Source organism: Apteryx rowi, unplaced genomic scaffold, assembly GCF_003343035.1.
Source record: "Apteryx rowi isolate R43461 unplaced genomic scaffold, aptRow1 scaffold_210, whole genome shotgun sequence".
In the NCBI taxonomy this organism is placed as follows: domain Eukaryota; kingdom Metazoa; phylum Chordata; class Aves; order Apterygiformes; family Apterygidae; genus Apteryx; species Apteryx rowi.
In genome coordinates, this window is record NW_020448420.1 from 945,694 (window position 1) to 960,722 (window position 15,029).

At 38.4% G+C, this 15,029-nt stretch overlaps 1 protein-coding gene across 1 annotated transcript in view; it reads right to left on the reverse strand.

The window, feature by feature from the left end:
• GADL1 (glutamate decarboxylase like 1) overlaps positions 1 to 15,029 on the reverse strand; it is an 87,136-nt gene that overhangs the window by 49,993 nt on the left and 22,114 nt on the right. The window contains exons 7-11 of the mRNA XM_026064202.1: positions 11,971 to 12,050; positions 11,805 to 11,859; positions 8,251 to 8,367; positions 1,992 to 2,056; positions 1,640 to 1,721 (exon numbers count right to left, since the gene is read on the reverse strand). Of these exons, the coding sequence (XP_025919987.1) occupies positions 1,640 to 1,721; positions 1,992 to 2,056; positions 8,251 to 8,367; positions 11,805 to 11,859; positions 11,971 to 12,050 (399 nt within the window). The remainder of the gene's footprint in view (positions 1 to 1,639; positions 1,722 to 1,991; positions 2,057 to 8,250; positions 8,368 to 11,804; positions 11,860 to 11,970; positions 12,051 to 15,029) is intronic.

Genomic DNA, 15,029 nt, shown 5'->3' on the forward strand with positions numbered 1-15,029 from the left:
AGCCTGGAGGAAGTGATGTCTGAATATTAACCAGCTCTCTTGAACACTCCTTCCTTCTAGGGCCCTCACCCATGGGATTCCTCCAAGTAGGTCCCTGAAGAGGCCAAAGTTTGCTCTCCTGAAGTCCAGGGTTGCGATCCTACTTGGTGCCCTGCTGCCTCCTCGCAGGATCCTGAACTCCACCATCTCATGGTCACTGCACCACTCCACCATCTCATGGTCCTCTTTCTTCAAGAGGAAATTGCAATATGCAGCTTAAGCGGTCTAATCATTAACCGGGGGTGTATCTATATACTGGACCTAATTAGTTAAAAATACAGCACTGAATTCATCCCAAGTCTGCAACTGAGAGACAACGTTCACCTTAGTCAATAACTGACTAATTTTGCTTATTTTGGCTTATTTTTCATCCTGGAGTAAAGGTAAAATGATGCATGGGCAGTCTTGGAGTCTGCAACCCAGGAAATGAGGCACACTTTCCCTTGTTGCCCTGCCTTGTCTCATCCATGACTTGGAGCAATCAGCTCCAAAGGAAAGCTGATTTAACATCTATGATATTGAGTCCTCATCAGTTCTCAGGGCCAGGAGTTATAACCAGTTACATGAACAGCCAACCACTAGCAGCTGAATAGAAACTATCAGCTGCTTTGACAGAGATTTAGAAAAACATCTTACAAACCAAGGCCACAAAACAGTGGTACAAACCTCAGGGGCTCCTATCCCAGCGATGTTCAGAGTCATTCATGACCTATGAAGCATAAGCTAAAACTCATCCCTGATGGTATACAATGAACTTACAGCAAGGCTGAGTKTGATACTGTGCTTTAAATAATTAAGCTCTTACTGGTTTCTTTATTAAGATAGAAGAATTTCACAAAGATATAAGCAGAGACTTTTTCCACATCACAGACTCATCTCACTGTGCCACTTGAGACATCAGAGCTCTGCTGTTTGCTTTCTAGATCTTTTAACTAGTCATGGCTTTTGGAAAGCCTAAAAACACTGGTGATGATGAAAAACTAGCAGAGTGCTGAGAAAAAGGCTCAGCATCTCTACAGTGAAAGCCAAAACTTAACAAATTAATATGGCACAGAGGGCTTGTCCCTCCCCATACTCTGTAAGAGGACACACACCCAGCCTCTTCCCATGTGTGCTGACTCCTTTTCTTCTCCTCTCCCACTYTGGTGCACCCATGCAAGGAGACACAACATAAAGCTCTGACTAGATGGCATTCTTCAAAAAAAGACAGACTGCTGCAGTCCCAATGGATGACAACTGTTCTGGGGACCTTGATGAGCCCAGTGTTTAAGTGCTGCAGATCCAGGTGACAAAACACTCAATTCTGAATGCAAATTGTGCACAAAAGTTAAACTAGCAGGGGCACCAGCTGCAAAGTTTGACTAATGGTGAGTTTAGTAACTTGGATCAGTTTGGCTCTGCTCCCTTACTCATCCTTTATTAATTTCTTGGTGAAATTCAAAACACATACCATTCAGCCTTTGCACTGCAGTATAGCAAAAGTGACTAGCAATTGTTTTCTAATCACCTCCACTACCACATTAGAGTAATGAACTCTACTATGTTAACACACACACACACACACACACACACACACACACACACACACAGGAGGACTTACAGAGTTGTCTTTCACCAGAAGAGCACAGCACTGGATTCCTGCCATCAGCATTTTATGGGGATTCCAGGCAACAGAATCAGCTCTATGAAATTTATAAAAGGAGAAGGAAAGGGGGGCAGGGAGGTGAGACAGTACATGTAATCAAGAGTACTACAGGGTCAAAAATCCCCAAACACACTGCAAGCAGATATATCAGATTTTTCAATTGTTTTCCACATACCCCTAAGTTTAGAAATCTCTCCAATTAAAAACAATACATATTTGTGAAAATGCAGCTCCCATGGAGGACATTAGGATATGTTTCCTCCATCTCAGTCCCTGGTAACTGTACTCATTAACTTAGCTGACTCACCTGTGGATGCCATGAAGCAGCTTGCAATGCTTCTTTGATATCAAAGCTGAGCCACCCCAAGATGCCTGTTGGAACATTGCAGAGCCAAGACAATGTTATTTGTATGAAGTTCTTTGCATTGTTTCATAAGGCTTAATTTAATGACTTTTGAAGATGTTTTATCCTATTTAAAGTTAGTTTACTACATGGTCAGTGGGTTAAATTTGCCCATAGTATCATCAGTACAGTCCTTCTGAAATAAGGAAGGCTGCCTGGAGCTATGCCTAACAGAGGAGCTGGTGTTGTGTGCCATTAAGTGAGCCAGAAACTCTGTTGTCCTCCCTGTGAAAGCAAGGGTATGAATTGAAGGTATTCTGCATAATCCCATTCCTGATCCTGAATCAGAGGAGCTTCCATTGCTCCAGCCTAAACCTAGGCAGTGAGAGCAGAAAACCCCGCTTTGCAAACCTTCCTCTTGCTGGCAGCTTCCTTTGTGAGAAATTCATGCAGGAAATTGAGGAGAGAATGATAACATCTGCCAATTTCAATGTCCAGGCTCAAATATATCATGGAGTTTTGATATGAAAATTGAAGTCAGTAAGCAGGCAACAGCAGTTTTTCTGCTACCAGCGATCCAACTGAAGCTAAAATGGAGTAAGACTCACCACATCTACCTTGGGTTGCGTGAGAACTAGGTGTGTGGTCTAATAGTCATTTAGGCCTTCTCTGTAGTCAGTTGCTCCCCACAGAAACATTTTTTCAAGAGTCATCTTATCTATTCTAGACACCTATATTTGGATAATACCTTTTGCAGATGTCAGTCTCTCTCCATGTACTACCAAAGAAGCCCAGACAACAAGAATATATTACAAGTTTAACTTTTTGGGCAACTCAAGTTACGTAAGGTGATTCTTATCCATGAATTCACAAGGACCAGATTTTACCCACCAGCTGCAATGAATCTCCAGTTCTCAAAAACATTTGTCCACAGGGGGGAAAACAACAAAAACAGTGGACATGTCATAGAATACATCAATAAGTTATTATAAAATACATAAAAAAGGATTTCTAATGTCCATGCAGGCAGAATCTACTTAAGCAAGTTCCCTGTGAAATAAGCAAAGCTCCTCACAGAGGCACAGGAGGTATCAGTCCACATAACACCAGGACTCAGCTTATTTTTAAAAGAAGGCATTTATTTTGGTGTAATGAAGAAGAAATCACTGATGTGAAGATTCTTGATCTCAGTATGGAGAACATACGTTTGTTTGGTTTTTGATTTTCACTTTTTCTTTTCAGAGAAACAGCTGCAAGAGCTGGTCTATAAATTTAGCACCAGTATTTGCTTCACAGGCCATACACTGGAAATAAGATCTGTCATCTCTGGGAGACTGGAATGGTGTAAGCTCACAAGGGAAATGAAAGGTTAATAACTTGTCTTAACATATGTAATTGTCATTAATGCAGTACATAAACATACCATCATTTTATTTTGTCATGCACACAACACTCTTGACATGGAAAGAGGAGCTGTTCATTCTATAGATGGGATCTGAGGTGGAGAAATTTGTCCCAAACTGCACAGTTAGCCTGTGGCAGGACCATGACTTGAAACTGGGTTTCCCCAGTTATTCACATTACAGGAGGACAATCAAACTGGCCTTCCTATTTATAGCCAGATTTTGTGCTTCTCGTTCTATGATTCAGTAAAGTCAAAACAGCCACTGCTTTTCACAATTCATAAGCAACCCACTGCAATACAATTTTTTTCTTTTTAAACTTGCACTCAAAAGTATAAGGTCAGTATTAGAAAAGATTGACATTATCACACTGCCACAGAACAACAGAACTAGAAAGACTATGAAGAGGTCATCTCATCTGTGTGCCCCTTCCAAAGGCAGTATCAACCATACCCATCTCATGTCCGACAGGCGTCTAGTGCAGAGATTCTCAAGCAGGGAATGCACYCAGCTTGGGACTAGCATCAAAGTAAAAGATAAAGTGCAAAGACACATCAGCACACTGCCCTCACAGCACTATTGGCACTGCCTTCCTTTAAAAAAAAAAACAAAAAAGAACAAAAAGAAACAACAAAAACAACCACTGTTGGAGATCTGGAGGAAAGGAATGATAGTACTGCATGTTCAGGCACCTCCACCACCTTTCTATCCTCCYGTGATCCACAGGGCTATCAGATGAATTTATGCTCTGTGCTTCTTTCCCCTGTCCACAGACCCAGTCCTTAAGGACCCAGGGCTGAGGATGAACAAAAATGAAAAGGCACCTAAGAAGATTGGGACTCACCGGCTTATCGTGTTTGTAAAGACCTCTGATGAYGGAGGCTGCACAACTTGACCATTTCACTCACGTTTTAGAATACCAACCCTATGGATTTAAGACGTCAGTCCTAAACATTGTTGTCTCTTGTAATAGCTGCAGTGGTCACAGGAAACAGATTATTCCTTATCTCTTTGCAGCAGTTTTTTTTAAGTATCTATAGACTATTGTATGTTGTCTCTTTGTCTTTTCTAGTCTAAATAACTTCAGTACTTTCAGTCTTTCCTCATTAGTCATGATTTCTAGACATGGTTCTATCTATTCTCACTGCCCTGCTCTAATCTTTCTCTTGGAGGTCCTTAATCTTTTTGAAATACAGGTTTTTATTTGGACACAGTCTTGATAAAGCAGATGGAGCTAAAAGTAGAAGGAAAGAATTAATTTATTTACCTTCTTTATTCAATCCTGTAAGATGTTTACCCCTCTTTGCAAATGCTGCTGACGTGTGATATATTACAACCCTACAATCATTTTCTGCAGATCTGCTATCTAGCCAACATTCCCCAGCCTGTGTTTGTGCAGCTGATCATYACAGCTTAAACCTAAAGCACTATCCTTATTGAACTGCAGCTTATTTTTTCCAATCTTTTCTCCAAATTGTCAAGATCACTTTGATTTCTAATCCTGCTCTCCCACTGTCTCTTCCAGTTTCATGTCATCTTCATGTCATCTTCAAATTTAATAAGCATACTCTTTCATCCAAGTTATTAGTGAAAGTATTGCATAGAACCTAACCTAGGATGGACCTTTGTGGAATCCTGCTCAAYGTATATTCCTCTTTCAGCAATGAACCACTGATAACCACTCTGAGTATGATTTTCCAGACAGATTTTCACTATCACACTTGCAGTTTGGTAGTGCTTCCCTGGCTTTCTGATGAGAATTTTCCATGAGATATTGCCAAGACATAGTAAAGTTAACTGCTTCTCCTCCATGCAGGAGGCTAGAGAAAGAAGGTAGATTGATCAGTCCTGATTGATGCATTTTGTTCATGAAAAATCTAGCTGGGAGCTATGCTAGATAGCTCAAAACACATGAAGATTAATATTATCAGCTGTGCCCTACTGCAATGTAATTGGTAACTAGGTGTGAGAAAATGATTGCGTTTCATATGWAACAAACTGCTTACAGCTGAATGATGTGAGTGACAGGGTTTTGCAATGCGATTAAACCAACTACCTAAGCCCAGGCTAATAGGTCAAATCAGATTTTCTGTTCTTGCCTAGCCATGTGAAAAAGTGTCATAAAGTGAGGCCCAGCAGGGAGGAAATACCTATACAGGGTATTTAAAGCTACATGAACACAGTGCATAATATATATAATTGCTGGAGCTTGAGTGCATATTGATGCATATGCAGAACAAGAAAGGCATTACAGATATATGACAGAATACAATAATCAACAGGAATGTGTGATAGTACTGTAATGTTCACAAAATGAGCCTGGTTATTATCCCTGCATATGGTCCTGACTGTTGAATGGCTTGACTGCTAGGATAGTTTGGACTTATGCTCTTGGTATTATCTTCTTAAAATTATTTTTCTTAACTTCTTTTCCTCCCCCTTTAGGTTGGTCTCCACATGAGAACTTATCTGCTATTTTTCTGAGTTTATCTTGCTGAAGCCTACTGATTTTATGTTGATGTTCTCCCTTTTGCCCTTCCTAAGGATCATAAGCTTTATTGTTCCAGATTTAATGAGGAGTTTCCCTAAAGCAAACATATCAATTTTTGGCAATGGAAAATATTCTGAAATTAGCTACATTAGTGTAAAACTGGAAAAAACATCACTGACATTCATATAAGACATCCTTATAAACAGCTCTTGAGACCATTTGCAGTAGATAATCGTGATCCACACCAATGATACAAGAAAGTCATAAATTAGACTGAATTTCCCCCATTTGTAAATTTTTTTAAAATTTTACTGCATCTTTTTTCCTTCAAAGTTACACCAGACCAGAAAAGCAGTACTCACTTGCTGTAAATCAGACTGCATAATGTGTAAATCATTCAACATGAAGCCAAGAAGGATTCCTGGCTTCCTTTCAAAGGAATGCAGATTCTCAAAGCTTTCAAATATTATTTCTCATTTATGAGGCTGGAAGGAGACAGGGTGCTTAAAAACAAAACACCGCAACAACTTTTCATTGTTTCTTGTACACTATTCCTCAATGGCAGATGCTTGGGCTCACTGTACCTTTTCACACATCATTCTATCACATTATGAATTACAGTCTGCTCATTTTACCATAGAAGGTTTGTATATACCTGCATGCCCCATGTTGTACAAAAATGGCACTGAAAGCTTTCAGTCTCTTTCCAACACCCTATTCCCATATAAATACTTGTGAGAAGCTTTAAACAAAAACAAACAAAAAAAGAAACAACCATCCACTCAACTCTTCCTACAGGGCGAAAAGAAGGAAGCAAAAATACTAATAGAACTCCCAAGAACCATCCCAGGTTAAGAAATCATCGAAAGGTTCATAACACAAATCACATTTTAATAGAAAAACTGGTCTTCTAGACCACAAACTATCCAGTTTATGGGATACATTTGTCCTACTGGAAATCAATTAACATCTGATAGCTACAGTCACTGTTCAAACAAAAAATTATCTTTAAGAGAGTCAGTGACACTTTTATCTTAGCTTAGCATGAGGCTGAAGTTGGACAAGCTAACTCTTTGCAGAACACTAGCAATTGCCTACGAAGTATAGTTCAGAATATGGCCCAGGCTCAGCCCCTCTGTTTTTAGTTATTCAGCTACAGCAAGTAGGTTAGTAAACTACTCATTGTCCTCCTACAGCCACTGGAGATATGCTCCAGCTGTGGCTATTCAACTTACCTAAGATCTAACACAGACTCTCAATGTACCCATCTTTCCACTAACTATAAGCAGACATGCTAGAGACTAGCATCTAATATGAATGCTGTACATTTGCTGAAAAGTCTGCTAGGTCATTCTAACCCACAGTAACATCCATCAGCAGCCTTTACAGACACTTTAAATACTAGGGCTGAATTCTGCAGCTTTTTCTCCAAGTCAATAAGAAAACTTTTGATTTGCATACAGAGATTTTATTWATTAATGTCTGTAAGACATTTCTATTTGAAAGGCACATTGTCTATGTCATTTTCTTTAAATAATCAATATTAAATAAACACTTTAAAAATTTAAAGCAGATCTAAAAATCTCCATTAATGCCGCTCCAGATTCTCTTATTGCTCTATCCATATAAATCTAGGTCCAATTTCACGGACTTTAGTCAAGGCATTCTGGATTTGTGCTACTTTAATTACAAAGAGAATCCAGTTTACAAGAACTAATTTTAGAAAAAAACATTTTCAGCTAACTCTTCCAGATAGTTCCAAGGGCTCAATGATTATTCTAAAGAGGTTCCTGAATGGAATCAAATACCTAAAACTAAAACTATAAAGAAATGAGAGAAGAAAAAGTTTGGAGCAACTTAGGAAAACTTAAGGGGAACTACAGGACAGTCAAACCTGTAAATAAGAAACAGAATAATTTATGGATGGCTGAGTCAGAGATGTACCTTTATTTTAACCCATRTGAACCATACACTACAATTCTAATGTGTCCATTCTCCAATAAGATGTGGAAAGAATCTGAAGTTTTATTTGCATGTAACTATCCTTGATGTGGTTTTTGGGAGGTAGCAAGAAGAAATAAGAAACTGATTTTAAATGCATTTTGAAATATAACCAGACAATAATAAAATAACATTGACTGCATGTCAGAGCCAAGTTATTTGCTGTTTTTCAGCACATGGAACAGAGAGGAATCAGAATGCATCTCTGTTCTCCATGCAAAGAACTATTAAAGCCCAACTTACTACTATATAGAAGTATTGACAGTCAAAGAAAAATAGTAGTTATACAAAAGCAATGCTGAATAAACTACACAGTATACAAACTCACATCAACATGAAGCCAGAGGCCAYGCTTTTCACAGATATTGGCTATTTTATCCAGAGGATCAAACGCTCCCAGCACTGTTGTGCCTGCTGTAGCACAGACAAGAAATGGTGCTGACCCCTGCAAAAGGATTCAGAACAAAAGAACTGTCATTTGCACGCTCATTTCCTCCAATATATTTGGAAAGCTAAAGTGTAACAAGGTCTAGAAAAGTAGGACAGAGATGTAACAATCTACATTTTAGTTTCTCAGTGCCAAGAGCCTCACACGGGAGGTACTGTGTTTAAAAGTGCTGACTCTTACAGAAAAAGCATTTCCAGCTAGCACTATCACAGGGCAGACTTCACCAGCTTCAGACTGTTTGACAGATGCTAGTTTTGTCAAGATGAAAGTGTGTTGGATATTTGGCATTTCTCTTTATACATTGATTTTCATTGCTCAATCTTTTTAAATCTTACTACCGTATTTGCTGCCATTCTGCCTAATACAAATAAAGCTTAGTTCAGCCAGCAGGCTACCCCTGCAAGGGAAAAGACTCATCCCTCTCAGGATGCCACCTGCATTACCTCTACAATGCCTGTACTCATTGTCTGCTTAGTGAAGAGGGACCTTTAGTTAGGGGACATGATTTGCCTTATGTAGCACCAGCATATACTACAACTGGGACAGCCCTCACTACCTGACCCCAATGCCTGGTCTGCAGCAAAGTGCTATTCTCTTACTCCTCCCCCTTTCTAAAAAAGATAGGAAGGGCTGTAGGTGGTAACTTAGCATTAGCAGGGAGACAGCTGGAAATCTCAGAGAGCTTTAAGATTAGATTGGCAAGATAAGGAAGCTTTTGTCAGGTTTGCAGCTTCAGACAACCATCACAAGCCACCCATTTTGTGACTTTGTTCACTGCTTTTCCATTTTGCTAATACCAGCAGTGCAATTACAATAGCAGATAGGGTCAAATGTGCTCGCTGGCACCTACTGTTGTGAATGCATGTGCCTGTGCCTATTTAAGAGCAGAAATTGGAAGAGAATCGGCAGAGTTTGTAGCAGCTTCATGAAATTGAGGGTCTCAGTCCCAGAAATGACTGTGTAGTTTCATTTGCCAGTAAATACATGCTGAAATAACTTCTCTGTGTGTTTCAGCACCTGGCCCAACCATGGCAATATAGTTACTGAACAGGCATTAAAGTTGTTATTAAATTGTATAATCTGGGATCCCTGGAGTTTATTAAACCTCTCATATGATGCAAGGCTATGCTGATGTAATGCAGTGTAGTTTCACTGAAATTGGGCATCAGCTGAAGATCCAATTCTACATGCAGGTCGTTTCAAAAAGGTAGCTTCACTTCAGCTGAAATCTGATTTCACTCTCTCTTTTTTTTTTTTTTTTTTTTATTTTTTTAAAAAGTGTTGCCACATCTACTGCAGGGACACACAGGCTTAATTCACATTTACGCTCTGACAGTTTTATACTTCTTTAACAGTGCAGGGACTGTTAGAAAGGTGCATAAATAAGATTTACTTGAATTTTAAGATTTCTTTACAAATTGCTAAAGCAGTGAAAAGTAACCTTGGAATAAATTTAAATGAGTCCCATAGATCCACAATAATTACCAGCCTGTAACTCCCTTCTCAGTCATTCATTCTTAGTACAACCTAGAACAAAAGTCAATCAAACACTTGCAAAAGAGCCTGAAGCTCAACTGCAAAGCGCTCTTGCAAGTGAGGCAAAGCTATCTGCTGCATTTAACAGCTTCCATAAACTTTCTCACCAATGTGCTCCCACAGCTATATCACAAAGACAAAGCTCCCCCAGCAGCCAGCAGGTAACATGACTAAATAAGGGGACAAGTCCAGGATTTCTACAAATTCAAAAGATTACTAATGTTACCATTACATTTTTCCCCAAAGAAGGGAATTATATTTTTATTCTGCTTGCCATTATAGTTAAATAACTCTTCTTGACTAAATCCTCTAAAAAGAGGCCTAAGAATGTTGATACTCATAGTCCATGATATTTTGTGCTCCGATCACTATAGACTACATCCTCTGTTGTCTAAGAGTCATTAGAATATTTTGCTGAAATTCACTGAAGTGTCCTTCCATAAAGTTAGCAGTTTACCAAGGACAGACCCACTTACTGAAGCTTCGATGAAATGAAAACTTTCAATATGCCTGTGACTTCCACTTAAAGGCAAGTGAAATAGTGTTTCTCAAGTGTAACAATTTTGTAAGCAGAGTATTTTAAGATAGAACACTTGTTTTTAAATTGCAGAGCACTGCACTAAAGCTGGTTTTTTTAGATCACAAAAGCCAGATTTTTTTTTTAAATAACCTCTAAATTTATCAGACCAAGAAACAAAACTTCAGTTTTTGCAAAAGCAAAGAGCTCATTTCCCCTGTTAGCCTGCTTTCTCTCACTCCAATGTAATTCAGTCCCTTTTCCCCCCTAGCTTGCTCAAAATCAGTGAAGTGCACGTTGTCTTGCACTGATAATGCAAGGTACAAAAAGGGGCAAGCAAAAGAGTTTGCCAGATAATTAGGCCCATCATATATTAGTAGTTATTCTATTTAGCATGAAACTCAAGGGCAGATGGTTGTTGGGCAGAAGAAATATCTAAAATAAGCCTTGGTGAAAGCTATTTGAGCCATGCCAGTGCAAGACAGGATAGCATTGCCTTGCCTCCTCTATCAGCAACAATGGCAGGGTATCGAAGGCGTTGTCCACACCGTGGACATTGCACTAGCTGCTTGGTATTGCTGGATCAGGGTCTAAGGACTGCAGTCTGACCCCTACTGCTCTGATAACACAGACTGGAGCGGCAAGAGATAAGGTGACCAAGTCAGAAAAGGTCTTCTGTGCCTCAGTCACATTCAGTCCCCCAAGCTCTCTAGCATAAATTATGTTGGCTGTAATAACTGCTATCTAACAGATTGTGGGACTGTATATTACTGTTGCTCAAATACACACATCAGTACATTTCCAAATACTGCTCTTTGACTTTCTTTTCAACAAAGAAGAAAGAATTCTGTGGGAAGAAAGGCACAGAATAGAATCTCTGCACTCTTACAGCACTAGATAGAACCAAATTTAGCATTTACAGTATGTACAATAGTTCTAGAGACTAAGCCATATCTTACAGCTCTTGCTCACTGCAGAGGATAGAGCAATGTTTGCTGTAATAACTAAAAAACCTGCAATTTTCATTTACTTTTAAAGGGAAAACACATACTGCATCCATTTGAAAAAGGATTAAGGGCAAAAGAAATACTAGATACATAAGTGTGCTAAATACTTTAGAGCACTGCTGTACTTGGGACTTTTTTAGTAGCAAACACCCTGTGGAATTTTACTCCCCTGAAGAGTAACATTGAGTGTCTTGGCTTGTTCCACAACTTTGTGGCAAACAGACTGCACCTGCACTCTAATAAAAACACTGGTACATTAACTGCCCTATTTTTAAGCTTTCACTCATTCTTAGCTTTCTTTCCTTTCACACAGAAACAAGCACACAGCCTGCATGCACTCCTCCTCTCCTTCATGCTCTCTCTCTCCCTCTCACCTCTTTCCTGGCCCGTTGAACTTGTTTCTCCAGTTCCTCAGGTATCATCTTACCTCTAAGGGACACAGATTTAAAACTTTTCAGTTACATTCAAATAGGTTATTCATGTACAGCACTACTGCATTTTAAAGTCCTCAGACCTCAGCCATGGCTTTTCCTTCCTTACCTTTCATCTGTTTTGATGAAGTAAACATTTTCTGTACCAATACCCAGGAAAGAGGCTGCCTTCTTCATGGAGTAATGACACTGTAAATGGAAGAGACATGAAAAAGAAAGTGAGTACATAATTAAAAAGAAAGAAAATCCTTAGCGTAGGATACAGTGACATCAAAGTTAATTTAATATAGGATAAGTCACAACAACAGTATATCCTAACACAAAAAGCAAATTGACAAAGTTATGCAGTAACAAGATATCTTGTATCTAACAATTAATGACACATACTAAAGAACAGGGAAAATATGGAAGAAAAAAAAAGTGCGCACCATATGTAAAATATGGGCTTTAAAAATAGAAAGCTCTATTCTGTAGCAATATTTAAGTTCATTCTGATTATAATGAAAAATAGAAATTCTGAAGTGTCATCTGGAAAGAATTTTTAWTTGTTTCAAAATTGAAATGCTGCATTGCAGGAAAATGTTTTAATAGAACTGAGTTAAAAGTATCAATGACAGCAAAAATTAGGCAAATGCACAAGAAGAAAGATCCAAAGGTTACTAAACTTAACAGCCTGGATGCAACCTCTAGCTCTGAATGTCCATAAGCATCACTTCTTGGAAAACTGACCCTAACTAGGATATATCTAATGATATATCTAAAGCCTCTACTACTTCACACTTGCAATTTTTCTGTATGCTTTCTGTAAATATCAGCTGCTGGCTACTGGCTGAGACAGGGCACAATGCTAAACCAACCCCCTGGTCTGATCCAGCAACTCTGTTCATACAGATCAAGGAGCTCAAGTCCCAAGACTCAAGCCCCAAACTTTAGAGGAGGTACAATGGGGACCTCCAAAGTTCTCAGACTACTGCCTCTGCAAAAGGACCTGAAAATCTTAGCGTTTAGATACCAAGGTTGCTCACATGAATTTGGATCTTAGAAGCAACTATGAAAGCAAGCAGACTTGAGACAAGACTTAGTAGCACATCTTTGAAATGCTTTAAGTCAATATTGATTTTGCAGAAAGTTCCAGTTTAGACTGGCCTGCATTTTCCAGAAGATAGTTACTATTTCAGCAAAGAATTTTAGCTAGCTCTGATCACAGAAACATCATTGAATGATTACATACATCACACAGCCCACTTTTCACTTAACACTGAATAAAGGGCATTAGTGGAAGAAGCCTGTAAAGTGGGTGTAAAAGCATAGAAACCCCATTGTCTGCCCAAAGGGATGTTAAAAGTGTGTGTTTACTCAACTGGACTGTAGTAAAATAGCTCTTGTAAGAAGGACACTCAAGCCCACATGTCCACTCTGTACTTTGTACAACCTTTTTTCCATTAAAGAGATATTCAAGGTCTTGTATCTTGCCATATTTCCAACATTCACCTTTGTAAGTTAGGATTTGCCCCTTAATTCATGAATATTCTTATTCCAGAATAAGAGTATCCTGATCTCACACAGCTTAATCCACCTTTAAGATTATCCTGGGAATTCAAGATATGATAACCATCTTAATCTGGATTCATCTTTACATACTAAAGCCACCATGAACCACCAACAGAATGCCAAATGCAATGGAGTCAGTTTTGAGAGTATTCAGCATCTCACAGGACTACAGAGTTTTCCTCAGAACCAAGCTCTTCCAAGCCTGAGTTACCACTGCTCTTTTTGAAAAGAAAAAAAAAAAAAAAAGATTTTTTCACATTACTGAAGAGTTAAAATGACTCATATTCCTGCAACCATGAAGACGTCTAGAATTGTTTCTTTTCATACAGGAGGTGAAGCCAGGTGGTTAATTAATTCCATTTTCTTCCAGAGAGTTCACACAAATGCAGTCACTGAGGAACAAAATTATGAAACATGTACAACATTTTAACACGTGGGTATGAATATATTACAGGTATTCAAGCCTGTCACGCTTATTTTGATTAGATGGATCATCTCAAAGGGCTCTTTCTTTTTGACAAAAAGGTTTTCCCCGTCATCACCCACTTTTTAAATAAATGCATAGAAAGATACTACCCAATAGCATCAGGTAGTCTTAAGAATGCTTAGTATTCTAACATGACACATTCACAAAGCCTTTAGGACTCATTCATTTAGACTGTTACAAGAATAATAATATATATAGATGAATAATTAGTCTTATATTACATCAAATTATATCAATAAGTGGTAATATTTTTTGTAGAGTGGCTGTGTGTTGTTCAATAGAAGTTTGGAAACGATTTCCGCTGATCTGTGAACAATTTAAAATGCAAGCAGCCTCTAGCACTGATTTCTATCCATTAAGTTCAGATGAAAGATATTATATTGAATCACTAGGAATAATCAGATTGCTCCAAATTCAGAAGGCAGTAGACTTGCAAAAATCKGTATACTAGTAGGCAAGCCATCAATAAATCATACATTTTAATTATGAAACATGGTAGAGGAAAATGGGAGAAAGACAAATGAGGCTTGAGCATTTAAGAGATGATACCAAAAAGCAGAGGGAGGGAGAGGAATAAATAGAATACCAAAACAAAACAGGTTGTAAGATACATCAATCCTTGGCTTTATGAGTACATTTGCTCTCCTTGAAAAAATTTTCAGGTCTTCAGTAGGACAGAAGAGGGACAAGAGTTATACTACAACATCGACTTGGAGCATGCCTATTCTGATGAAAAAGGTGGTCTCTCAATTTTATTGAAAACAAAAGAATTTCCTCTGTTTTGCTATCATTACTGGAAGCCCTGTTATGCTAAATTACAGGACACCATTTTAAGCAAAAATATATCTGAGAACTTATAGCAGCTCCAGTCAGTTTCAATTAATTCACTTGTTCATAGTTCCCTTTCCAAAAAAAGGAGAAAGAAATATCTTCAGAAAAAAATATTATCTTGATTATATAAATAATTTTAAATAATAATTTTTAACATTAAGAGGTCAAGTTACTCTTGCCATGTCTTTTGGGGGCTTGCTTATTTAGACACATTATTAAATCTGTAGGCATTCATTTTTCACTGCAAATGGCTTTATGCACAAGATCAAATTGAAACAGTGTATTTAAGGTGTACTGCT